This window comes from Oncorhynchus kisutch, unplaced genomic scaffold (assembly GCF_002021735.2).
Source record: "Oncorhynchus kisutch isolate 150728-3 unplaced genomic scaffold, Okis_V2 Okis03b-Okis08b_hom, whole genome shotgun sequence".
Lineage (NCBI taxonomy): Eukaryota > Metazoa > Chordata > Actinopteri > Salmoniformes > Salmonidae > Oncorhynchus > Oncorhynchus kisutch.
Genome location: NW_022261980.1, coordinates 14,480,532 through 14,508,031, shown reverse-complemented (window position 1 = coordinate 14,508,031; position 27,500 = coordinate 14,480,532). Strand labels below are relative to the sequence as shown.

Below are 27,500 nucleotides of genomic sequence, written 5' to 3'. Positions count from 1 at the left end.
AATCTGTAACCAAACAGATGTTGTTGTCTGATCTACAGACTAGCAGTAATCTGTAACCAAACAGATGTTGTTGTCTGATCTACAGACTACCAGTAATCTGTAACCAGACAGATGTTGTTGTCTGATCTACAGACTAGGATAGAGCTGTTGTTGTTGTTGTTGTCTGATCTATACTTCCTCCATCTGTCTCATTAAACTAAGTCTAGAACTCCACACACTGATTGACAATATTTTCTCGTGACTGATACATTTCAGAAGAAGACACTCTTGTCCAGCGAGTGAGTACATCATACTAATCCCCCCCGTGGGATTCGAACCCACAACCCTGGCATTATAAGCACCGTGCTCTAACAACTGAGCCACACAGGGACCTAACCGCAGCTCGTAACATAGATTCTAATGAAACGGTGACTGGAGCCAAATGTAAAATCAGAGGTTTATAAAGACATGCAACGTTTCAATGGAATATTGACCGTGTGGAACAGTGTCTTACAGTAGAAGGATTGTACAACAACAACAACAACAACAACAGCTCTATCCTGACGAGGGAACGGACAAGTAACAAGAGAGAGTGATGTATTCATCATAGACTAGTGTGTACGTGTGACTCATAGTAACACAACAACAACAACAACAGCTCTATCCTGGGACAAGTAACAAGAGCCATCTTTCAAAGCAACTCCTCTGTGGAGAAACAACACAACGTGTTCTCTGAGATCTGAGTCCCAAATGTCTCTCTATTCCCTACATGGTGTACTACTGTAGGCCTGAGCCATACAGACCCTGGTTGACAGTAGTACACTATGTAGGGAACAGGATTCCATTTGGGACGCAACCCTCAATCACTAGAAGCAGTGAAACGTCCTCTCTCTGACGGGCCAGACAGCTTGTAATCACTAGAAGCAGTGAAACGTCCTCTCTCTGACGGGCCAGACAGCTTGTAATCACTAGAAGAGTCCTCTCTCTGACGGGCCAGACAGCTTGTAATCACTAGAAGCAGTGAAACGTCCTCTCTCTGACGGGCCAGACAGCTTGTAATCACTAGAAGCAGTGAAGCGTCCTCTCTCCGACGGGCCAGACAGCTTGTAATCACTAGAAGCAGTGAAACGTCCTCTCTCCGACGGGCCAGACAGCTTGTAATCACTAGAAGCAGTGAAACGTCCTCTCTCTGACGGGCCAGACAGCTTGTAATCACTAGAAGCAGTGAAGCGTCCTCTCTCTCATGGGCCAGACAGCTTGTAATCACTAGAAGCAGTGAAGCGTCCTCTCTCTCATGGGCCAGACAGCTTGTAATCACTAGAAGCAGTGAAGCGTCCTCTCTCTCTGATGGGCCAGACAGCTTGTAATCACTAGAAGCAGTGAAGCGTCCTCTCTCCGACGGGCCAGACAGCTTGTAATCACTAGAAGCAGTGAAACGTCCTCTCTCTGATGGGCCATCATGGTAGACTGTTCGATGAGGTCCTTCTCTATAAAGTCTTCACTGTAGACGCTGAGGTCAGGCAGCTGGAAGGTGTGTATGTATGTGTGTGTGTGTGTGTCTGTCCCTCTCACCAGCCTGTTCCAGGGCCATCATGGTAGACTGTTCGATGAGGTCCTTCTCTATAAAGGTCCTGAAGTCTTCACTGTAGACGCTGAGGTCAGGCAGCTGGAAGGTGTGTATGTATGTGTGTGTGTGTGTGTCTGTCCCTCTCACCAGCCTGTTCCAGGGCCATCATGGTAGACTGTTCGATGAGGTCCTTCTCTATAAAGGTCCTGAAGACTTCACTGTAGACGCTGAGGTCAGGCAGCTGGAAGGTGTGTATGTATGCGTGTGTGTGTGTGTGTGTGTGTGTGTGTCTGTCCCTCTCACCAGCCTGTTCCAGGGCCATCATGGTAGACTGTTCGATGAGGTCCTTCTCTAAAAAGGTCCTGAAGTCTTCACTGTAGACGCTGATGTCAGGCAGCTGGAAGGTGTGTATGTATGTGTGTGTGTGTGTGTGTGTGTTGTATCCCTCTCACCAGCCTGTTCCAGGGCCATCATGGTAGACTGTTCGATGAGGTCCTTCTCTATAAAGGTCCTGAAGTCTTCACTGTAGACGCTGAGGTCAGGCAGCTGGAAGGTGTAGATGGGCATCTCCAGAGGAAACTGTTCACTGATACACTCACTGGCCACGTGGAACCGTGCCAACGACACGATGGCAGAGCTGGCATGGGAGATGCCCCGAGACAGGCGCTTCTCTGGAGGGAGAGAGAGGGAAGGAAGGAAGGGAGGGAGGGAGGGAGGGGAGGGGAGGAGGGAGGGGAGGAGAGGGGGAGAGAGAGGGGAGAGAAGAGATTGTGGGGGGAGAGGAGAGGAAGAGAGGGAGGGAAGGAGGGGAGGAGAGGGGGAGAGAGAGGGGGAGGGAGGGAGGGGAGGAGAGGGGGAGAAGAGGGGAGAGAAGAGATTGTGGGGGAGAGGAGGGAGAGGAGAGGAGAGAGAGAGGAGAGGAGAGGAGAGGAGAGGAGAGGAGAGGAGAGGAGAGGAGAGGAGAGGAGAGGAGAGGAGAGGAGAGGAGAGGAGAGGAGAGGAGAGGAGAGGAGAGGAAGAGAGGGAGGGAGGGAAGGAGGGGAGGAGAGGTGGAGAGAGGGAAGAGGGGGAGAGGGGAGGTGAAGATATAGAGATAGAGAGAGATAGAGACAGAGAGAGAGAGAGACAGAGAAAGAGAGAGAGAGAGAGAGAGAGAGAGAGAGAGAGAGAGAGAGAGACAGAGAAAGAGAGAGGAGAGAGAGAGAGAGAGAGAGAGAGAGAGAGAGAGAGAGAGACAGAGAAAGAGAGAGAGAGAGAGAGAGAGAGAGAGAGAGAGAGAGAGAGAGAGAGAGAGAGAGAGAGAGAGTGATTAAAGAACATGGCAGCTTCATACCTGCTTTCTAGACTAACCCAGTCCTTACATGTTTAGGTCCAGTCAACTACATCAATACGAACTAAACTCAATAATATTACTCAATATTGGAAAGTCACTGACCCCCCCCTATCTATCCAGATGGTTTGGCTCACCTTGCATGTTGTCCTCCTGCCTCTGGACACCGGGCCGCTCCACCTTGCTGAGGTGCTGGGGGGTGTCGTGGTCCGGTTGCCGGTAGTAACGGCCCTCGTTGAAGACAGTGGGCAGGTTGACAGTGTGTACTTGTCTTAGCTGCTCATAGTCACTGAGAGCAGCGCTCAGGTCCCAGTTCTTACCTGCAGGACACACACACACACACAATCAGACACACACACACACACAATCAGACACACACACACACACAATCAGACACACACACACACATACACACACACACACACAATCAGACACACACACACACACACACACACACAAACACACAATCAGACACACACACACACAATCAGACACACACACACACACACACACACACACACACACACACACAATCAGACACACACACACACATACACACACACACACACACACACACACACACACACACACACACACACACACACACACACACACACACACACCATGGTTAGGGACCCACAGTAAAGTAACAGTGAGTCTGTATTTAGCTCCACTAATGAACCAGTGGAATGAATTAGTACCTTAACCCTTTATCACAGGTTGTCTACTGTCCTTAGAGGCAGGGAGGAATGGTTTACATTAGATGGGCCAGTGGGAAAGTCACAACTGGCTATATAATCATATAAATTCATAAAAAATTAAAAAAGTTAGCAGTGAGGTTTATGTTTAGAGGTTAAGGTTAGGTTTAGAATCAGATGACTTTGTGGCTGTGCTAGCTAAAGGCCCTGCAGAGCTGTAACAACACACCTGGGATGTGTGTACTGTTGTGATGTGATCAGACAGGAGCTACTGAGATAAACTACACCACGTATACAGGAACTAGGTATCGTGTGTACAGTGAAACAGCTGCTTCCTGTTACACCAGAACCCACAGCATGTACAGTACATCAGACAGACAGACAGCTGCTTCCTGTTACACCAGGACCCACAGCATGTACAGTACATCAGACAGACAGACAGCTGCTTCCTGTTACACCAGAACCCACAGCATGTACAGTACATCAGACAGACAGACAGCTGCTTCCTGTTACACCAGAACCCACAGCATGTACAGTACATCAGACAGACAGACAGCTGCTTCCTGTTACACCAGAACCCACAGCATGTACAGTATATCAGCCAGACAGACAGCTGCTTCCTGTTACACCAGAACCCACAGCATGTACAGTATATCAGCCAGACAGACAGCTGCTTCCTGTTACACCAGAACCCACAGCATGTACAGTACATCAGACAGACAGACAGCTGCTTCCTGTTACACCAGAACCCACAGCATGTACAGTACATCAGACAGACAGACAGCTGCTTCCTGTTACACCAGAACCCACAGCATGTACAGTACATCAGACAGACGGACAGACAGACAGTACATCAGACAGACAGACAGACAGTACATCAGACAGACAGACAGTACATCAGACAGACAGTACATCAGAACAGACAGACAGACAGACAGACAGTACATCAGACAGACAGACAGTACATCAGACAGACAGGCAGACAGACAGTACATCAGACAGACAGACAGACAGACAGACAGACAGACAGACAGACAGACAGACAGACAGACAGACAGACAGACAGACAGACAGACAGACAGACAGACAGACAGGCAGGCAGACAGTACATCAGACAGACAGACAGACAGACAGACAGACAGACAGACAGACAGACAGACAGACAGACAGACAGACAGACAGACAGACAGACAGACATACAGTACATCAGACAGACAGACAGTACATCAGACAGACAGACAGTACATCAGACAGACAGACAGACAGACAGACAGACAGACATGCAGACAGGACAGTACATCAGACAGACAGACAGTACATCAGACAGACAGACAGTACATCAGACAGACAGACAGACAGACAGACAGACAGACAGTACATCAGACAGACAGACAGTACATCAGACAGACAGACAGACAAGACAGGACAGACAGACAGACAGACAGACAGACAGACAGACAGACAGACAGACAGACAGACAGACAGACAGACAGATAACCACACTGTTGGAAAGACAGCCAGTAACGGCCAATCACATCACACGGCCATTCAACTCAGAAATAGTGCATCACTTCACACGGCCACTAGACATTTCATTTGTGTGACAGGTGGAGAGAGGAGAAGCCTACGGCTGTCCCCAGACGACCCTAGGACCCTACGATAGAACCATTACGTAACCTAGTACACACACACACACACACACACACACACACTGACACTCACACACACACACACACACACACACACACACACACACACACACACACACACACACACACACACACACACACACACACTCTCTCACACACTGACACACACACTCACACACACACACACACACTCTCACACCACACTGACACACACACTCACACACACACACTCACTCACTCACTCACTCACACTCTCACACACACTCACACACACACACACACACACACACACACACACACACACACACACACACACACTGACACACACACACTCACACACAGACACACACACACACACACACACACACACTGACACTCACACACACACACTCAAACACACACTCACACAGACACACTCACTCACTCACAGTACTGTATCTATCAAAAGACCAGTGTTACTGTTGTCTGGGACCAACAATACCGCTTAGACCACCGGAAACAGCACAAATGGAGCCAACCAATTAAACGGCTTTGTACTGGAGGGGGAAGTGAGGGGGGCTGTTACCTACCAACACCGCTCTTCAGCCACACCAGACACACAGTACGTGCGTGTGTGTGTGAACCTTTCATCTAACAGACAGAGCAGAAGCAGACTCAATCATCCCAGTCTTTCTCACCAGGACCTCTCATACCATCCCTGGCAGTCAAAGGCTGGGCAGAAAGACCTTTCTATTAGTGGGGGGGGGGGGGGGGGGGGTCAGAATGTAGTCCCCTCTCTCTATCAATACAGAATGTAGTCCCATCTCTCTATCTATACAGAATGTAGTCCACTCTCTCTATCAATACAGCATGTAGTCCCATCTCTCTATCAATACAGAATGTAGTCCCATCTCTCTATCTATACAGAATGTAGTCCCCTCTCTCTATCAATACAGAATGTAGTCCCCTCTCTCTATCAATACAGAATGTAGTCCCCTCTCTCTATCAATACAGAATGTAGTCCCATCTCTCTATCAATACAGAATGTAGTCCCATCTCTCTAATATCAATACAGAATGTAGTCCCCTCTCTCTATCAATACAGAATGTCGTCCCCTCTCTCTATCAATACAGAATGTAGTCCCCTCTCTCTATCTACACAGAATGTAGTCCCATCTCTCTAATATCAATACAGAATGTAGTCCCCTCTCTCTATCAATACAGAATGTAGTCCCCTCTCTCTATCAATACAGAATGTAGTCCCATCTCTCTATCAATACAGAATGTAGTCTCCTCTCTCTATCTATACAGAATGTAGTCCCCTCTCTCTATCAATACAGAATGTAGTCCCCTCTCTCTATCAATACAGAATGTAGTCCCCTCTCCCTATCAATACAGAATGTAGTCCCCTCTCTCTATCAATACAGAATGTAGTCCCCTCTCTCTATCAATACAGAATGTAGTCCCATCTCTCTATCAATACAGAATGTAGTCCCCTCTCTCTATCAATACAGAATGTAGTCCCCTCTCTCTATCAATACAGAATGTAGTCCCCTCTCTCTATCAATACAGAATGTAGTCCCCTCTCTCTATCAATACAGAATGTAGTCCCCTCTATCTATCAATACAGAATGTAGTCCCCTCTCTCTATCAATACAGAATGTAGTCCCCTCTCTCTATCAATACAGAATGTAGTCCCCTCTCTCTATCAATACAGAATGTAGTCCCCTCTCTCTATCAATACAGAATGTAGTCCCATCTCTCTATCAATACAGAATGTAGTCCCCTCTCTCTATCTATACAGAATGTAGTCCCCTCTCTCTATCTATACAGAATGTAGTCCCCTCTCTCTATCTATACAGAATGTAGTCCCATCTCTCTATCAATACAGAATGTAGTCCCCTCTCTCTATCAATACGGAATGTAGTCTCATCTCTCTATCAATACAGAATGTAGTCCCCTCTCTCTATCAATACGGAATGTAGTCCCATCTCTCTAATATCAATACAGAATGTAGTCTCATCTCTCTATCAATACAGAATGTAGTCCCATCTCTCTAAAATCAATACAGCATGTAGTCCCATCTCTCTATCAATACAGAATGTAGTCCCATCTCTCTAATATCAATACAGAATGTAGTCCCATCTCTCTATCTATACAGAATGTAGTCCCATCTCTGTATCAGTACAGAATGAAGTCACATCTCTCTAATATCAATACAGAATGTAGTCCCATCTCTCTATCAATACAGAATGTAGTCCCATCTCTCTATCAGTACAGAATGAAGTCCCATCTCTCTAATATCAATACAGAATGTAGTCCCATCTCTCTATCAATACAGAATGTAGTCCCATCTCTCTATCAATACCGAATGTAGTCCCATCTCTCTAATACCAATACAGAATGTAGTCCCATCTCTCTAATATCAATACAGAATGTAGTCCCATCTCTCTATCAATACAGAATGTAGTCCCTCTCTCTATCAATACAGAATGTAGTCCCATCTCTCTATCAATACAGAATGTAGTCCCCTCTCTCTATCAATACAGAATGTAGTCCCATCTCTCTATCAATACAGAATGTAGTCCCCTCTCTCTATCAATACAGAATGTAGTCCCATCTCTCTATCTATACAGAATGTAGTCCCATCTCTCTATCAATACAGAATGTAGTCCCATTTCTCTATCTATACAGAATGTAGTCCCATCTCTCTAATATCAATACAGAATGTAGTCCCATCTCTCTATCAATACAGAATGTAGTCCCATCTCTCTATCAATACAGAATGTAGTCCCATCTCTCTAAAATCAATACAGCATGTAGTCCCATCTCTCTATCAATACAGAATGTAATCCCATCTCTCTATCAATACAGAATGTAATCCCATCTCTCTATCCATACAGAATGTAGTCCCGTCTCTCTAATATCAATACAGAATGTAGTCCCATCTCTCTATCCTCTACAGAATGTAGTCCCATCTCTCTATCTATACAGAATGTAGTCTCATCTCTCTATCAATACAGAATGAAGGAGTTTTGTATTGCTGGTGTATAGCTCATGTAATGTATGGACTAACTAACGTACTATCTACTAACTACTAGCTATCTAAATATCTATCACACAATATTTTCCTTAAAGCTCTCCAGGATTAAAGTCAACAAAGTGTTGCCTGTCCAATCGCCCACTCAGAGAAACCACAGCTTGGTGTTTGCATGTGACTGTGCACCGATGCATAAGGACGACACAATCTGCTGCGGATGCAAATGACACGCTCTACTTTGTGGATAAGTGATTATCTCTAAGAGACACACTCTACTTTGTGGATAAGTGTTTATCTCTAATCGACCTGTTCTACTCTGCAGATAAGTGTTTATCTCTAAGAGACACACTCTACTCTGTGGATAAGTGTTTATCTCTAAGAGACATGCTCTACTCTGAGGATAAGTGTTTATCTCTAAGAGACACGGTCTACTCTGTGGATAAGTGTTTATCTCTAAGAGACACGCTCTACTTTGTGGATAAGTGATTATCTCTAAGAGACCCGCTCTACTTTGCGGATAAGTGTTTATCTCTAAGAGACACGGTCTACTTTGAGGATAAGTGTTTATCTCTAAGAGACACGCTCTACTCTGCAGATAAGTGTTTAGCGTCTTCAATTAGAAGCTTGTCATTGTTTCTCAGTGACACCTAGAGGTGAGACGCTGGGCCAATTGTGTGCCGCCCTATGGGACTCCCAATCACAGCGGTTGTGATACAGCCTGGAATCGAACCAGGGTGTCTCTAGTGACGCCTCTAATTACTGAGATGCAGTGCCTTAGACCGCTGTGATACAGCCTGGGATCAAACCAGGATCTGTAGTGACGCCTCTAATTACTGAGATGCAGTGCCTTAGACCGCTGTGATACAGCCTGGAATCGAACCAGGATCTGTAGTGACGCCTCTAATTACTGAGATGCAGTGCCTTAGACCGCTGTGATACAGCCTGGAATCGAACCAGGATCTGTAGTGCCTTAGACCGCTGTGATACAGCCTGGAATCAAACCAGGATCTGTAGTGCCTTAGACCGCTGCGCCACTCAGGAGCCCCCAGCAGTTTTCCTCATTATGTAATTATGTCAGTCACTGACAGTCACTCACTGGGCCCCTCGTCGATTTTGTTAGTCACTCGAACTCAGATAATCACATGAAACACTGCAAACATGTAACTCAACAAAATGTGTTGAGTTACATGAAATGAGTTATACAATTCGCTAAATCTTCTCTCCACCCCGTGGTCAAACGTGTCGAACTGCTGGAAACATTTTCCTCGCTACGCCTCATGGCCAGATGTTTAATCAAGTCAACTGATAAGATTATGATGTATTCGACTGACGAAAATCCCTCTGTTTCTCTCTCTGTCCCTCTCTCTCTCTCCCTCCCTCTCTCCCTGTTTCTCTCTCTGTCCCTCTCTCTCCCTCCCTCCCTCTCTCCCTCTGTTTCTCTCTCCCTCCCTCTCTCCCTCTGTTTCTCTCTCTGTCCCTCTCTCTCTCTCTCTCTCTCTGTCTGTCTGTCCTCTACCTCCATCTCTCTCTCTCTCTCTCTCTCTCTCTCTCTCTGTCTGTCTGTCTCATCTGTCCTCTACCTCCCTCTCTCTCCCTCCCTCTCTCTCTCTCTCTCTCTCTCTCTCTCTCTCTCCCTCTCTCCCTCCCTCTCTCTCTCTCTCTCTCTCTCTCTCTCTCTCCCTCTCTCTCTCCCTCTCCCTCCCTCCCTCCCTCCCTCCCTCCCTCCCTCTCTCTCTCTCTCTCTCTCTCTCTCTAAATCTGGAGCAGCAGTGGTTGCCATGGTCACCACAGAGTGTCCTTGGCTGGGGTGTGGCTTGACTGGCAGCTTCCTCCGGCTTCATGACTCTGAGAGGTGTGTGTGTATATATGTGTGTGTATGTGTGTAATCAGGACCCGCCCCTCTACCTACGCACATCATCCTCCTCTGCATAAGTTAAACTAAGAACGAACTGGAGTGCAGACACAGAGAGAGAGAGGTGGGACGGGACGGGACGGGGGGGAGAATGGGAGGGGGGGGGGAGTGGGAGAGAGGGAGAGAGAGAGAGAGAGTAGGGGAGTGGGGGAGAGGGAGAGAGAGAGGGGGATAGAGGGGGGGAGAGAGAGAGAGAAAGAGAGAGAGACAGGGAGACAGAGAGAGAGAGAGAGAGAGGGAGGGAGGGAGGGAGGGAGGGAGGGAGGGAGGGAGGGAGGGAGGGAGGGAGGGAGGGAGGGAGGGAGGGAGGGGGAGAGAGAGGGAGGTGAGGGAGGGAGGGGGAGAGAGAGAGAGAGAGAGAGAGAGAGAGACTAGAGATTGAGAGACTAGAGAGAGAGAGACCAGAGAGAGAGAGAGAGGGGGAGAGATATTGAGAAAGGGAGAGAGAGAATGAGATAGAAGAGGAGGAGGAGGAGGAGAGGTGGTGGTCTAGGTTCAGTATGGTAGATCAGAGAGGTGCTGGTCTAGGTTCAGTATGGTAGATCAGAGAGGTGGTGGTCTAGGTTCAGTATGGTAGATCAGAGAGGTGGTGGTCTAGGTTCAGTATGGTAGATCAGAGAGGTGCTGGTCTAGGTTCAGTATGGTAGATCAGAGAGGTGGTGGTCTAGGTTCAGTATGGTAGATCAGAGAGGTGCTGGTCTAGGTTCAGTATGGTAGATCAGAGAGGTGCTGGTCTAGGTTCAGTATGGAAGAAGAGAGGTGCTGGTCTAGAGATGAAGTACAATTAAAGTTGTCCGTGATGCGATTTGAATAACCAACCTTTGGGTTGCTAGACGTTTTGGGTTGCTAGACGTTTTGGGTTGCTAGACGTATCCCTGCATGCCAGCCTGGCCTCAAAAACTAAACGTCCCTGCTGTATCCCTGCATGCCAGCCCGGCCTCAAAAACTAAACGTCCCTGCTGTATCCCTGCATGCCAGCCCGGCCTCAAAAACGAAACGTCCCTGCTGTATCCCTGCATGCCAGCCCGGCCTCAAAAACTACATGTCCCTGCTGTATCCCTGCATGCCAGCCCGGCCTCAAAAACGAAACGTCCCTGCTGTATCCCTGCATGCCAGCCCGGCCTCAAAAACGACATGTCCCTGCTGTATCCCTGCATGCCAGCCCGGCCTCAAAAACTACATGTCCCTGCTGTATCCCTGCATGCCAGCCCGGCCTCAAAAACTACATGTCCCTGCTGTATCCCTGCATGCCAGCCCGGCCTCAAAAACTAAACGTCCCTGCTGTATCCCTGCATGCCAGCCCGGCCTCAAAAACTACATGTCCCTGCTGTATCCCTGCATGCCAGCCTGGCCTCAAAACTACATGTCCGTGTTGTATCCCTGCATGCCAGCCCGGCCTCAAAAACGAAACGTCCCTGCTGTATCCCTGCATGCCAGCCCGGCCTCAAAAACGAAACGTCCCTGCTGCTTCCCTACATGCCAGCTAAAAAACGTCTAGCAACCCAAAACTTCTAGCAACCCAAAACGTCTAGCAACCCAAAAACGTCTAGCAACCCAAAAGTTGCGTGTTCAAATCGCATCACGGACAACTTTAATTGTAATTCGTCTCTTATCTTATCATTGGATTACGGGCAAACCCAAATTAATACGGCACATATACGAAACGTAACATATCATAGTAATTTAGGAGTCACAGATTTACGTGTACTATGTTACATTTACCTCTGAGTCCAGGTTGTACATGCCTGTAAGACTTCACACAGCACCGCACCCACGCACACACAGGGAGATGTGAGTTAGCTGGTGATGTCATTTCATATGTTGAGCTGCTAACTAGGACAGTCCCTTCCCTCAGTGAGAACAGATAACTCACACACACTGTCACGTCTTCCTGAGTGAACACTTAACACACATGTTTTCACTATGGGGTATTGTCATTATGGGGTATTGTCACTATGGGGTATTGTCATTATGGGATATTGTCACTATGGGGTATTGTCACTATGGGGTATTGTCACTATGGGGTATTGTCACTATGGGGTATTGTCACTATGGGGTATTGTCACTATGGGGTATTGTCACTATGAGGTATTGTCACTATGGGGTATTGTCACTATGGGGTATTGTCATTATGGGGTATTGTCACTATGGGGTATTGTCATTATGGGGTATTGTCACTATGGGGTATTGTGTCATTATGGGGTATTGTCATTATGGGGTATTGTCACTATGGGGTATTGTCATGATGGGATGGGGTATTGTCACTATGGGGTATTGTCACTATGGGGTATTGTGTCATTATGGGGTATTGTCACTATGGGGTATTGTCACTATGGGGTATTGTCATTATGGGGTATTGTCACTATGGGGTATTGTGTCACTATGGGGTATTGTCATTATGGGGTATTGTCACTATGGGGTATTGTGTCATTATGGGGTATTGTCACTATGGGATCACTATGGGGTATTGTGTCACTATGGGGTATTGTGTCACTATGGGGTATTGTGTCACTATGGGGTATTGTCACTATGGGGTATTGTGTCACTATGGGGTATTGTGTCACTATGGGGTATTGTCACTATGGGGTATTGTCATGATGGGGTATTGTGTCACTATGGGGTATTGTCATGATGGGGTATTGTGTCACTATGGGGTATTGTGTCACTATGGGGTATTGTCACTATGGGGTATTGTGTCACTATGGGGTATTGTGTCACTATGGGGTATTGTCACTATGGGGTATTGTCATGATGGGGTATTGTGTCACTATGGGGTATTGTCATGATGGGGTATTGTGTCACTATGGGGTATTGTGTCATTATGGGGTATTGTCATGATGGGGTATTGTGTCACTATGGGGTATTGTGTCATTATGGGGTATTGTCATGATGGGGTATTGTGTCACTATGGGGTATTGTGTCATTATGGGGTATTGTCATGATGGGGTATTGTGTCACTATGGGGTATCTAACCATCTTAAATAAACATGCCCCATTCAAGAAATTTAGAACCAGGAACAGATATAGCCCTTGGTTCTCCCCAGACCTGACTGCCCTTAACCAACACAAAAACATCCTATGGCGTTCTGCATTAGCATCGAACAGCCCCCGTGATATGCAGCTGTTCAGGGAAGCTAGAAACCATTATACACAGGCAGTTAGAAAAGCCAAGGCTAGCTTCTTCAAGCAGAAATTTGCTTCCTGCAACACTAACTCAAAAAAGTTCTGGGACACTGTAAAGTCCATGGAGAATAAGAACACCTCCTCCCAGCTGCCCACTGCACTGAAGATAGGAAACACTGTCACCACTGATAAATCCACCATAATTGAGAATTTTAATAAGCATTTTTCTACGGCTGGCCATGCTTTCCACCTGGCTACTCCTACCCCGGTCAACAGCACTGCACCCCCAACAGCAACTTGCCCAAGCCTTCCCCATTTCTCCTTCTCCCAAATCCGTTCAGCTGATGTTCTGAAAGAGCTGCAAAATCTGGACCCCTACAAATCAGCCGGGCTAGACAAATCTGGACCCTTTCTTTCTAAAATTATCTGCCGAAATTGTTGCCACCCCTATTACTAGCCTGTTCAACCTCTCTTTCGTGTCGTCTGAGATTCCCAAAGATTGGAAAGCAGCTGCGGTCATCCCCCTCTTCAAAGGGGGGGACACTTTTGACCCAAACTGCTACAGACCTATATCTATCCTACCATGCCTTTCTAAGGTCTTCGAAAGCCAAGTCAACAAACAGATTACCGACCATTTCGAATCTCACCATACCTTCTCTGCTATGCAATCTGGTTTCAGAGCTGGTCATGGGTGCACCTCAGCCACGCTCAAGGTCCTAAACGATATCTTAACCGCCATCGATAAGAAACATTACTGTGCAGCCGTATTCATTGATCTGGCCAAGGCTTTCGACTCTGTCAATCACCACATCCTCATCGGCAGACTCGACAGCCTTGGTTTCTCAAATGATTGCCTCGCCTGGTTCACCAACTACTTCTCTGATAGAGTTCAGTGTGTCAAATCGGAGGGTCTGCTGTCCGGACCTCTGGCAGTCTCTATGGGGGTGCCACAGGGTTCAATTCTTGGACCGACTCTCTTCTCTGTATACATCAATGAGGTCGCTCTTGCTGCTGGTGAGTCTCTGATCCACCTCTACGCAGACGACACCATTCTGTATACTTCCGGCCCTTCTTTGGACACTGTGTTAACAACCCTCCAGGCAATGTTCAATGCCATACAACTCTCCTTCCGTGGCCTCCAATTGCTCTTAAATACAAGTAAAACTAAATGCATGCTCTTCAACCGATCGCTACCTGCACCTACCCGCCTGTCCAACATCACTACTCTGGACGGCTCTGACTTAGAATACGTGGACAACTACAAATACGTAGGTGTCTGGTTAGACTGTAAACTCTCCTTCCAGACCCATATCAAACATCTCCAATCCAAAGTTAAATCTAGAATTGGCTTCCTATTTTGCAACAAAGCATCCTTCACTCATGCTGTCAAACATACCCTTGTAAAACTGACCATCCTACCAATCCTCGACTTTGGCGATGTCATTTACAAAATAGCCTCCAATACCCTACTCAACAAATTGGATGCAGTCTATCACAGTGCAATCCGTTTTGTCACCAAAGCCCCATATACTACCCACCATTGCGACCTGTACGCTCTCGTTGGCTGGCCCTCGCTTCATACTCGTCGCCAAACCCACTGGCTCCATGTCATCTACAAGACCCTGCTAGGTAAAGTCCCCCCTTATCTCAGCTCGCTGGTCACCATAGCATCTCCCACCTGTAGCACACGCTCCAGCAGGTATATCTCTCTAGTCACCCCAAAACCAATTCTTTCTTTGGCCGCCTCTCCTTCCAGTTCTCTGCTGCCAATGACTGGAACGAACTACAAAAATCTCTGAAACTGGAAACACTTATCTCCCTCACTAGCTTTAAGCCTCAACTGTCAGAGCAGCTCACAGATTACTGCACCTGTACATAGCCCACCTATAATTTAGCCCAAACAACTACCTCTTTCCCAACTGTATTTAATTTATTTATTTATTTTGCTCCTTTGCACCCCATTATTTTTATTTCTACCTTGCACATTCTTCCATTGTAAAACTACCATTCCAGTGTTTTACTTGCTATATTGTATTTACTTTGCCATCATGGCCTTTTTTGCCTTTACCTCCCTTATCTCACCTCATTTGCTCACATCGTATATAGACTTGTTTATACTGCATTATTGACTGTATGTTTGTTTTACTCCATGTGTAACTCTGTGTCGTTGTATGTGTTGAACTGCTTTGCTTTATCTTGGCCAGGTCGCAGTTGTAAATGAGAACTTGTTCTCAACTTGCCTACCTGGTTAAATAAAGGTGTTCTCAACTTGCCTACCTGATTAAATAAAGGTGTTCTCAACTTGCCTACCTGGTTAAATAAAGGTGAAATATATATATATATTTTAAATTGTGTCACTATGGGGTATTGTGTGTTCAGGTGAGAGAAAAAGAAACATCTATTTTGAATTCAGGCTGTAACACAACACAATGCTGAATAAGTCGAGGGGTATGAATACTTTCTGAAGGCCACCGTACATCACAGTAGAGATCAAGTTCACGGCAGGGTAGCCTAGTGGTTAGAGCGGTGGACTAGGCAGTTAACCCGCTGTTCCTAGGCCGTCATTGAGGGGTATCAATACGTTCTGAAATGTATGTTGGGGCGGCAGGGTAGCCTAGTGGTTAGAGCATTGGACTAGTAACCGGAAGGTTGCAAGTTCAAACCCCCGAGCTGACAAGGTACAAATCTGTCGTTCTGCCCCTGAACAGGCAGTTAACCCGCTGTTCCTAGGCCGTCATTGAGGGGTATGAATACTTTCTGAAGGCCACCGTACATCACAGTAGAGATCAAGTTCACAACGACCTTCAGTGTATTTCACACAGAGTTGGGAGTTCGCTCATAAAGCCATCGCTGGGATGCATTGGGAAACATGGTTAGGGTCCAGGCTGCAGCAGACCTATTAGCATTTGTGCTAACAACAACAGCAGATAAGTATTAGCATCCATGCTAACACAATAGCAGAAAAGTATTAGCATCCATGCTAACACAACAACAGCAGAGAAGTATTAGCATCCATGCTAACACAACAGCAGAAAAGTACCTTCAGGCCTATTGGTATCTATGCTGACACTAGTATCCAAGCTAACACAACAACAGATAAAATACTATAGGCCTATCGGTATCTACAGTATGCTAACACTAGCATCCAAGCTAACACAACAACAGATAAAATACTGTAGGCCTATTGGTATCTACAGTATGCTAACACTAGCATCCCATGCTAATACAACACCAGAGAAGTACTGTAGGCCTATCTTATCTTTGCTAAAACTAGCATCAATGCTAATGTAACAACAGAGCAGTACTGTAGACCTGCTAAAACTAGCATCCATGCTAATGTAATAACAGAGAAATACTGTAGACCTATTGCTATCTATGCTAAAACTAGCATCCATGCTAATGTAATAACAGAGAAATACTGTAGACCTATTGCTATCTATGCTAAAACCAGCATCCATGCTAATGCAACAGTGCAAAAATAGCTACCCTACTGTATTGTGCATAGATATAATGCAGACAGCCAGCAAAGACAGAACTACAGCCAGTTAGAACACAGGCCTCAAAAAACATCTCTCAATTAATTTCCAAAGAACAACAACCACTTGGCATCACGTGTCGATAAACATCTTGTATCCTTCAATGGCCGCATTAGAAGGTTTACAACAGTAAGAGTCACCAGCAGACACAGAATCGAGACAGCTGAGGATATAACTACATTATTCATTACCACTCTCTCTCTCCTATCTTTCTATCCCTCTCCTATCTTTCTCTTTAACTCTCTCTCACTCCTTATTTCCCTCCCTCCACCCTCTCACTCACTCCCTCCCTCCCTCCCTCCCTCCCTGCCAGCCTCTCTCTCTCTCTCTCTCTCTCTCTCTCTCTCTCTCTGTCTCAGCTCTAATGAAAAGGTGATGTCTGATCAAAGAGAGAGGGATGATGAAGATGGATTGAAGCCAGAATGAGACAAGGCTCCTCTTCATCTGCCAGCTAGCCTGTTCTGTCCGTATGTGTTTCCTCACCAAATACAGCGTCTTGCTTTCTGACTTTAATGAGTTAATGAGTTCATGGTCGTCGTGACATGAACTGTTCCCTGAAATGATGTCTGTCTGCATCACGTCCTGGTTCTGTTCGTTGAGGTGACAGACAACGATTCGGGTCAGGAAAGGCCGTCAGAAAGAGACTAAGATAAGAAAATATGACATTTTCCTACAGGACATTTATTTTATTTTTCCTGCTACTGCTGATCTCTGTTTCACATGTTTTCAACCTACAGGGCTACCGCATCACAATGCCTATGTAGGTGGAAGAGACATGGACCGGAGAGCTACTGTAGTAACCTCACAGTAACCACTGAGTCTACTCCACGACAGGAAACAGAGGAGGTGTACCTTCCTGTAGGTAAAATCTATAGGAAACAGGAAACAGAGGAGGAGGACCTTCCTGTAGGTAAAATCTATAGGACACAGGAAACAGAGGAGGACCTTCCTGTAGGTAAAATCTATAGGACACAGGAAACAGAGGTGTACCTTCCTGTAGGTAAAATCTATAGGACACAGGAAACAGAGGAGGTGTACCTTCCTGTAGGTAAAATCTATAGGACACAGGAAACAGAGGAGGTGTACCTTCCTGTAGGTAAAATCTCTAGGAAACAGAGGAGGTGTACCTTCCTGTAGGTAAAATCTCTAGGAAACAGGAAACAGAGGGGACCTTACTGTCGGTAAAACCTGTAATGTTCTCTGTCTCTGACATGGACGAGGACATCTAGTTTAGTATTGGACTAAACAGCAGGAAGATGAAACATATTGAGTGTGATCATATTCTGCCCTGCTACTAACCAGAGACAGCAATTACTGGACTGAAACAAAAATGGACCCCAACCCTGATACTATGTCCTACCCAGTCCTCTCTAACCCTGATACTATGTCCTACCCAGTCCTCTCTAACCCTGATACTATGTCCTACCCAGTCCTCTCTAACCCTGATACTATGTCCTACCCAGTCCTCTCTAACCCTGATACTATGTCCTACCCAGTCCTCTCTAACCCTGATACTATGTCCTACCCAGTCCTCTCTAACCCTGATACTATGTCCTACCCAGTCCTCTCTAACCCTGATACTATGTCCTACCCAGTCCAGTCCTCCCTAACCCTGATACTATGTCCTACCCAGTCCTCTCTAACCCTGATACTATGTCCTACCCAGTCCTCTCTAACCCTGATACTATGTCCTACCCCGTCCCTATCTAACCCTGATACTATGTCCTACCCAGTCCTCTCTAACCCTGATACTATGTCCTACCCAGTCCTCTCTAACCCTGATACTATGTCCCCCAGGTCCTCGCCTAACCCTGATACTATGTCCAACCCAGTCCTCTCTAACCCTGATACTATGTCACCCAGTCCTCCCTAACTCTGATACTTGTCCCTACCCCAGTCCAGTCCTCCCTAACCCTGATACTATGTCCTACCCATTCCTCCCTACCCTGATACTATGTCCCACCCAGTCCTCCCTAACCCTGATACTATGTCCACCCAGTCCTCCCTAACCCTGATATTTGTCCCAACACGTCCTCTCTAACCCTGATACTATGTCCCACCCAGTCCTCCCTAACCCTGATACTATGTCCCACCCAGTCCTCCCCTAACCCTATACTATGTCCCACCCAGTCCTCCCTAACCCTGATTACATGTCCCACCCAGTCCTCCCTAACCCTGATATTATGTCCCACCCAGTCCTCTCTAACCCTGATACTATGTCCCACCCAGTCCTCCCTAACCCTGATACTATGTCCCACCCAGTCCTCCCTAACCCTGATACTATGTTCTACCCAGTCCTCCCTAACCCTGATACTATGTCCCCACCCAGTCCTCCCTAACCCTGATACTATGTCCTACCCAATCCTCCCTAACCCTGATACTATGTCCCACCCAGTCCTCCCTAACCCTGATACTATGTCCCACCCAGTCCTATCTAATCCTGATACTATGTCCTACCCAGTACTCCCTAACCCTGATACTATGTCCTACCCAGTCCTCCCTAACACTGATACTATGTCCCACCCAGTCCTCCCTAACCCTGATACTATGTCCCACCCAGTCCTCCCTAACCCTGATACTATGTCCCACCCAGTCTATCTAACCCTGATACTATGTCCTACCCAGTACTCCCTAACCCTGATACTATGTCCCCACCCAGTCCAGTCCTCCCTAACCCTGATACTATGTCCCACCCAGTCCAGTCCTCCCTAACCCTGATACTATGTCCCCACCCAGTCCAGTCCTCCCTAACCCTGATACTATGTCCCACCCAGTCCAGTTCTCCCTAACCCTGATACTATGTCCCAACCAGTCCAGTCCTCCCTAACCCTGATACTATGTCCCACCCAGTCCAGTCCTATCTAACCCTGATACTATGTCCCCACCCAGTCCAGTCCTCCCTAACTCTGATACTATGTCCCCACCCAGTCCAGTCCTCCCTAACCCTGATACTATGTCCCACCCACTCCTATCTAACCCAGTCCAGTCCTATCTAACCCAGTCCAGTCCTATCTAACCCAGTCCAGTCCTATCTAACCCAGTCCAGTCCTATCTAACCCAGTCCTATCTAATCCAGTCCTATCTTACCCAGTCCAGTCCTATCTAACCCAGTCCAGTCCTATCTAACCCAGTCCTATCTAATCCAGTCCTGTCTAATCCAGTCCTATCTAACCCAGTCCAGTCCTATCTAACCCAGTCTTACCCAGTCCAGTCCAGTCCTACCTAACCCATCCCGGTCTAACCCAGTCCTACCGAACCCAGTCCTATCTAACCCAGTTCTACCTTACCCAGTCCAGTCCTATCTAACCCAGCTGTACCTAACCCAGTCCTACCTCACCAAGCCCTGTCTAACCCAGTCCTACCTAACCCAGTCCTATCTAACCCAGTTCTACCTTACCAAGTCCAGTCCTATCTAACACAGCCGTACCTAACCCAGTCCTATCTAACCCAGCCCAGTCCTACCTCACCCAGCCCTGTCTAACCCAGTCCAGTCCTATCTAACCCAGTCCTATCTAACCCAGTCCTACCTAACCCAGTCTAACCCAGCCGTACCTAACCCAGCCCTACCTAACCCAGTCCTATCTAATCTAACCCAGCCTAACCCAGCCCTACCTAACCCAGTCCTATCTAACCCAGCCCAGTCCTACCTCACCCAGCCCTGTCTAACCCAGTCCAGTCCTATCTAACCCAGTCCTACCTAACCCAGTCTAACCCAGCCGTACCTAACCCAGTCTAACCCAGTCCTATCTAACCCAGTCCTATCTAACCCAGTCCTACCTAACCCAGACTAACCCAGTCCTACCTAACCCAGTCCTATCTAGCCCAGCCCAGTCCTACCTAACCCAGCCCGGTTCTGGTCTTACCTTCCAGCAGATCTCTGGCCAGCCCAGGCTCCGCCCCAGTGGACCTGACGAAGTCCGACAGGACGGCGTCCATGTCCAGAGTCATGTGATCATGTGGATGGGCTGCCCAGGCCGCTACGGTCACCTTAGTGGACGCCAGCCTTCACACTGTCATCTGGGAACACGAGGACACACACACACACACACACACACACAGACACACACACACACACACACACAGACACACACACACAGACACACACACACACACACAACCAGTTTGATGAGTTCATACAAGTAGCTTTGCGAAGGCAGTGTGAACTAACCAAAGTGTCACAACAGTAGCCTGTCATATTCCAGGGGACATCACACTGCGCCTCGGAAAAAAAGGTTGACTTGAACGTGTGTGTGTGTGTGTGTACAGCTGCACGTGCATGGTTGCCTCCACACAGTATGTTTGTATTTATGAGTGGGTTGGAGTGTAGTGTAGTGTAGTGCAGTTAGAGTAGTGTAGTGTAGTGTAGTGTAGAGTAGTATAGTGTAGAGTAGTATAGTGTAGTGTAGTGTAGTGTAGTGTAGTGTAGTTAGAGTAGTGTAGAGTAGTATAGTGCAGTTAGTGTAGTGTAGTGTAGTGTAGTGTAGTGTAGTGTAGTTAGAGTAGTGTAGAGTAGTATAGTGCAGTTAGTGTAGTGTAGTGTAGTGTAGAGTAGTGTAGTGTAGTGAGTGTAGTGTAGTTAGAGTAGTGTAGAGTAGTATAGTGCAGTTAGTGTAGTGTAGTGTAGTGTAGTGTAGTGTAGTGTAGTGTAGCTAGAGTAGTGTAGAGTAGTATAGTGCAGTTAGAGTAGTGTAGTGTAGTGTAGTGTAGTATAGTGTAGTGTAGTGTAGTGTAGAGTAGTGTAGTGTAGTGTAGTGTAGAGTAGTATAGTGCAGTTAGAGTAGTGTAGTGTAGTGTAGTGTAGAGTAGTGTAGTGTAGTGTAGTGTAGAGTAGTGTAGTGTAGTGTAGAGTAGTGTAGTGTAGTGTAGAGTAGTGTAGTGTAGTGTAGAGTAGTGTAGTGTAGTGTAGTGTAGAGTAGTGTAGTGTAGTGTGTAGTAGTGTAGTGTAGTGTAGTGTAGTGTAGTGTAGTGTAGTGTAGTGTAGTGTAGAGTAGTGTAGTGTAGTGTAGTGTAGAGAAGTGTGTAGTAGTGTAGTGTAGTGTAGTGTAGTGTAGTGTAGAGTAGTGTAGTGTAGAGAAGTGTGTAGTAGTGTAGTGTAGTGTAGTGTAGAGTAGTGTAGTGTAGTGTAGAGAAGTGTGTAGTAGTGTAGTGTAGTGTAGTGTAGAGTAGTGTAGTGTAGTGTAGTGTAGAGAAGTGTGTAGTAGTGTAGTGTAGTGTAGTGTAGAGTAGTGTAGTGTAGTGTAGTGTAGAGAAGTGTGTAGTAGTGTAGTGTAGTGTAGTGTAGAGTAGTGTAGAGTAGTGTAGAGAAGTGTGTAGTAGTGTAGTGTAGTGTAGTGCAGTTAGTGTAGTGTAGAGAAATGTGTAGTAGTGTAGTGTAGTGTAGTGTAGTGTAGTGTAGTGTAGTGTAGTCTAGAGAAGTGTGTATTAGTGTAGTGTAGTGTAGTGTAGTGTAGTGTAGTGTAGAGTAGTGTAAAGTAGTGTAGAGTAGTGTAGAGTAGTGTAGAGTAGAGTAGTGTAGAGTAGTGTAGTGTAGAGTAGTGTAGAGTAGTGTAGTGTAGTGTAGAGTAGTGTAGTGTAGTGTAGTGTAGAGTAGTGTAGAGTAGTGTAGAGTAGTGTAGAGTAGTGTAGAGTAGAGTAGTGTAGTGTAGTGTAGTGTAGTGTAGTGTAGTGTAGTGTAGTGTAGTGTAGAGTAGTGTAGAGTAGTGTAGAGTGGTGTACTGTAGAGTAGTGTAGAGTAGTGTAGTGTGTATGTGGGTGTGTGTGTGTGTGTGTGACTCATCATTAGTTCACTAGTGGTAATGTGTAAGGAGAGGTGTACCCGTCCCGTCTTGACACTGACGTGTGAAACTCTCCCTCTCTCTCTCTGTCTCTCTCTCTCTCTCTGTCTCTCTCTCTCTCTCTCTCTCTCTCCCTCTCTCTCTGTCTGTCTCTCTCTCTCTCTCTCTCTCTCTCTCTCCCTCTGTCTCTCTCTCTCTCTCTCTCTGTCTCTCTCCCTCTGTCTCTCTCTCTCTCTCTCTCTCTCCCTCTCTCTCTGTCTGTCTCTCTCTCTCTCTCTCTCTCTCTCTCTCTCTCTCCCTCTGTCTCTCTCTCTCTGTCTCTCTCTCTCTCTCTCTCTGTCTCTCTCCCTCTGTCTCTCTCTCTGTCTCTCTCTCTCCTTCTCTCTCTCTCTTTTCTCTCTCCTTCTCTCTTTCTCTTTCTTTCTGTTTCTCTCTCTTTTCTCTCTCTTTTCTCTCTCTTTTTTTTCTCTCTCTCCCTCTGACTGTCTCTCAGAGTGACTCATAGTTGTAATGTGGAAAGTAGTGAGTGGGTTTCAGTGCTCTTCACACTCCACTGATAGGGAGACTTGAGGGGTCATAGGAGACTTACTGTCTCCGATTTGGAAAATGATTAACAGCAGAAACTGATTAACAGCAGAAACTATGAATGATTAACAGCAGAAACTATGTTTTTTCGCAAATAAAACGTTTGCATCATTTCTTACAAATTCACGGAAACGAGGGGAAATATATAACCACATCTACGATATATGATCTTCTAGCAGAGAGAGAGAACCTGACAATGATAGATGGAGCGTTGTCTCTCTCTCTCTCTCTCTCTGGGCCTAGCAATCTGTTTGTATCTATGGTAACAAAAAAAAACAGACTGTGAACGCTGAAAAGATGACTTTGAAACAACTTTGATTCAACCATTGTTGGATGTCTAATAATCCGTTAGACCAATTAAATCAATCAACCAATCGGTGTTGAATGCTGTCCCTTCACTATGGCATAAAACACTTTAATCCTGTGTCCAACTCACGGGTCTGGTCAACAAACCCATATATTGTATTCAGACCCCTTTTTATTTTTATTTTATTTTATTTTACCTTTATTTAACCAGGTAGGCTAGTTGAGAACACCTTTATTTAACCAGGTAGGCAAGTTGAGAACACCTTTATTTAACCAGGTAGGCTAGTTGAGAACACCTTTATTTAACCAGGTAGGCAAGTTGAGAACAAGTTCTCATTTACAACTGCGACCTGGCCAAGATAAAGCAAAGCAGTTCGACAGATACAACGACACAGAGTTACACATGGAGTAAAACAGACATACAGTCAATAATACAGTATAAACAAGTCTATATACGATGTGAGCAAATGAGGTGAGAAGGGAGGTAAAGGCAAAAAAAGGCCATGATGGCAAAGTAAATACAATATAGCAAGTAAAACACTGGAATGGTAGTTTTGCAATGGAAGAATGTGCAAAGTAGAAATAAAAATAATGGGGTGCAAAGGAGCAAAATAAATAAATTAATTAAATACAGTTGGGAAAGAGGTAGTTGTTTGGGCTAAATTATAGGTGGGCTATGTACAGGTGCAGTAATCTGTGAGCTGCTCTGACAGTTGGTGCTTAAAGCTAGTGAGGGAGATAAGTGTTTCCAGTTTCAGAGATTTTTGTAGTTCGTTCCAGTCATTGGCAGCAGAGAACTGGAAGGAGAGGCGGCCAAAGAAAGAATTGGTTTTGGGGGTGACTAGAGAGATATACCTGCTGGAGCGTGTGCTACAGGTGGGAGATGCTATGGTGACCAGCGAGCTGAGATAAGGGGGGACTTTACCTAGCAGGGTCTTGTAGATGACATGGAGCCAGTGGGTTTGGCGACGAGTATGAAGCGAGGGCCAGCCAACGAGAGCGTAAAGGTCGCAATGGTGGGTAGTATTTGGGGCTTTGGTGACAAAACGGATTGCACTGTGATAGACTGCATCCAATTTGTTGAGTCGGGTATTGGAGGCTATTTTGTAAATGACATCGCCAAAGCCGAGGATTGGTAGGATGGTCAGTTTTACAAGGGTATGTTTGGCAGCATGAGTGAAGGATGCTTTGTTGCGAAATAGGAAGCCAATTCTAGATTTAACTTTGGATTGGAGATGTTTGATATGGGTCTGGAAGGAGAGTTTACAGTCTAACCAGACACCCAGGTATTTGTAGTTGTCCACGTATTCTAAGTCAGAGCCGTCCAGAGTGGTGATGTTGGACAGGCGGGTAGGTGCAGGTAGCGATCGGTTGAAGAGCATGCATTTAGTTTTACTTGTATTTAAGAGCAATTGGAGGCCACGGAAGGAGAGTTGTATGGCATTGAAGCTTGCCTGGAGGGTTGTTAACACAGTGTCCAAAGAAGGGCCGGAAGTATACAGAATGGTGTCGTCCGCGTAGAGGTGGATCAGAGACTCACCAGCAGCAAGAGCGACCTCTTTGACGTTTCCACATTTTGTTACGTTACACCCTTATTCTAACGTGGATTAAATATATTTTGTCTTTCATCAAACACACAATACCCCATAATTACACACACAAAAAAAAAAACTGAAAGACCTTCTTTACATCAGTATTCAGACCCTTTGCTATGAGACTCGAAATTGAGCTCAGGTGCATCCTGTTTCCATTGACCATCCTTGAGATGTTTCTACAACTTGATTGGAGTCCACTTGTGGTAAATTCAATTGATTGGACATCATTTGAAAAGGCACACACCTGTCTATATAAGGTCCCACAGTTGACAGTGCATGTCAGAACAAAAACCAAGACATGAGGTCGAAGAAATTATCCGTAGAGCTCAGAGACAGAATTGTTTTGAGGCACAGATCTGGGGAAGGGTACCAAAAAAATTCTGCAGCATTGAAGGTCCCCAAGAACACAGTGGCCTCCATCATTTTTAAATCATTTTAGAAAAAGTTTGGAACCACCAAGACTTTTCTTAGAGCTGTCCGCCTGACCAAACTGAGCAATTGGGGGACAGGGGGTTGACCAAGAACCTAATGGTCACTGACAGAGCTCCAGAGTTCCAAGATTGAACACTTTGGGCTGAATGCCAAGCGTCACGTCTGGAGGAAACCTGGCACCATGGTCACCAAACCTGAAGCATGGTCATCATGCTGTGGGGATGTTTTTCAGCGGCAGGGACTGTGAGACTAGTCATGATGGACAGTCTTACTGACAGTTGTGGCTGCTTTGCGTGATGTATTGTTGTCTCTACCTTCTTGCCCTTTGTGCTGTTGTCTCTGCCCAACAATGTTTGTACCCTGTTTTGTGCTGCTACCATGTTGTGCTGCTACCATTTTGCACTGCTACCATGTTGCGCTGCTACCATGTTGTGCTGCTACTATGTTGTGCTGCTACCATGTTGTGCTTCTACCATGTTGTGCTGCTGCCATGTTGTGTTGTGTTGCTGCCATGTTGTGCTGCTACCATGTTGTGCTGCTGCCATGTTGTGTTGCTACCATGTTGTGCTGCTACCATGTTGTGCTGCTGCCATGTTGTGCACAGAAACAGAAGGGAGTGGTACACAGCGTTGTACGAGATCTTCAGTTTCTTGGCAGTTTCTCACATGGAATAACCTTCATTTCTCAGAACAAGAATAGACTGATGAGTTTCAGAAGAAAGTTCTTTGTTTCTGGCCTGTAATCAAACCCACAAATGCTGATGCTCCAGATACTCAACTGGTCTAAAGAAAGTCTGTTTTATTGTTTCTTTAATCAGAACAACAGTTTTCAGCTGTGCTAACATAATTGCAAAAGGGTTTTCTGATGATCAATTAGCCTTTTAAAATTATAAACTTGGATTAGCTAACACAACGTGCCATTGGAAAACAAGGTGATGGTTGCTGATAACGGGCCTCTGTACGCCTATGTAGATATTCTGTCACGCGGGACTAGGTGGGTGCAGGAATCAGAAGCAGAGAGAGTTCCACTGAGGTTAAGTACTTTACTTCTTCTTACCTAAAACTACCTAAAATTCACGTAACATAAAGACAATCCCGCACAAAACAAGGGCGGGACTATATACTAAATATTGGGAAGCTAATTAAACCAAACAACAGAAACACAGGTGAAACTAATAAGGCAAACAGACAAACAGACAAACAAAAAAAGGGATCGGTGGCGACTAGTAGGACGGTGACGACGACCGCCGAGCACCGCCCGAACAGGCAGGGGAGCCAACTTCTAGTAGGACGGTGAAGACGACCGCCGAGCACCGCCCGAACAGGCAGGGGAGCCAACTTCTAGTAGGACGGTGACGACCGCCGAGCACTGCCCGAACAGGCAGGGGAGCCAACTTCTAGTAGGACGGTGACGACGACCACCGCCCGAACAGGCAGGGGAGCCAACTTCTAGTAGGACGGTGACGACCGCCGAGCACTGCCCGAACAGGCAGGGGAGCCAACTTCTAGTAGGACGGTGACGACGACCACCGCCCGAACAGGCAGGGGAGCCAACTTCTAGTAGGACGGTGACGACGACCGCCCGAACAGGCAGGGGAGCCAACTTCTAGTAGGACGGTGACGACCACCGCCGAGCACCACCCGAACAGGCAGGGGAGCCAACTTCTAGTAGGACGGTGACGACGACCGCCGCCCGAACAGGCAGGGGATCCAACTTCTAGTAGGACGGTGACGACGACCGCCGAGCACCGCCCGAACAGACAGGGGAGCCAACTTCTAGTAGGACGGTGACGACCACCGCTGAGCACCGCCCGAACAGGCAGGGGAGCCAACTTCTAGTAGGACGGTGACGACGACCGCCGCCCGAACAGGCAGGGGAGCCAACTTCTAGTAGGACGGTGACGACGACCGCCCGAACAGGCAGGGGAGCCAACTTCTAGTAGGACGGTGACGACCACCGCCGAGCACCACCCGAACAGGCAGGGGAGCCAACTTCT

At 46.6% G+C, this 27,500-nt stretch overlaps 1 protein-coding gene across 2 annotated transcripts in view; it reads right to left on the bottom strand.

The window, feature by feature from the left end:
• The window catches only part of LOC109885227 (OTU domain-containing protein 7A), a 109,787-nt gene that overhangs the window by 42,442 nt on the left and 39,845 nt on the right, over positions 1-27,500 (bottom strand). The window contains exons 3-5 of one of the 2 annotated variants that reach the window (XM_031812760.1): positions 20,676-20,829; positions 3,014-3,196; positions 1,999-2,217 (exon numbers count right to left, since the gene is read on the bottom strand). In XM_031812760.1, coding sequence (XP_031668620.1) covers positions 1,999-2,217; positions 3,014-3,196; positions 20,676-20,760 — 487 coding nt within the window. In that variant the 5' untranslated portion in view covers positions 20,761-20,829. Of the gene's footprint in view, positions 1-1,551; positions 1,955-1,998; positions 2,218-3,013; positions 3,197-20,675; positions 20,830-27,500 lie in introns of those variants that run through there. The other variant, XM_031812762.1, reaches the window with a different exon arrangement.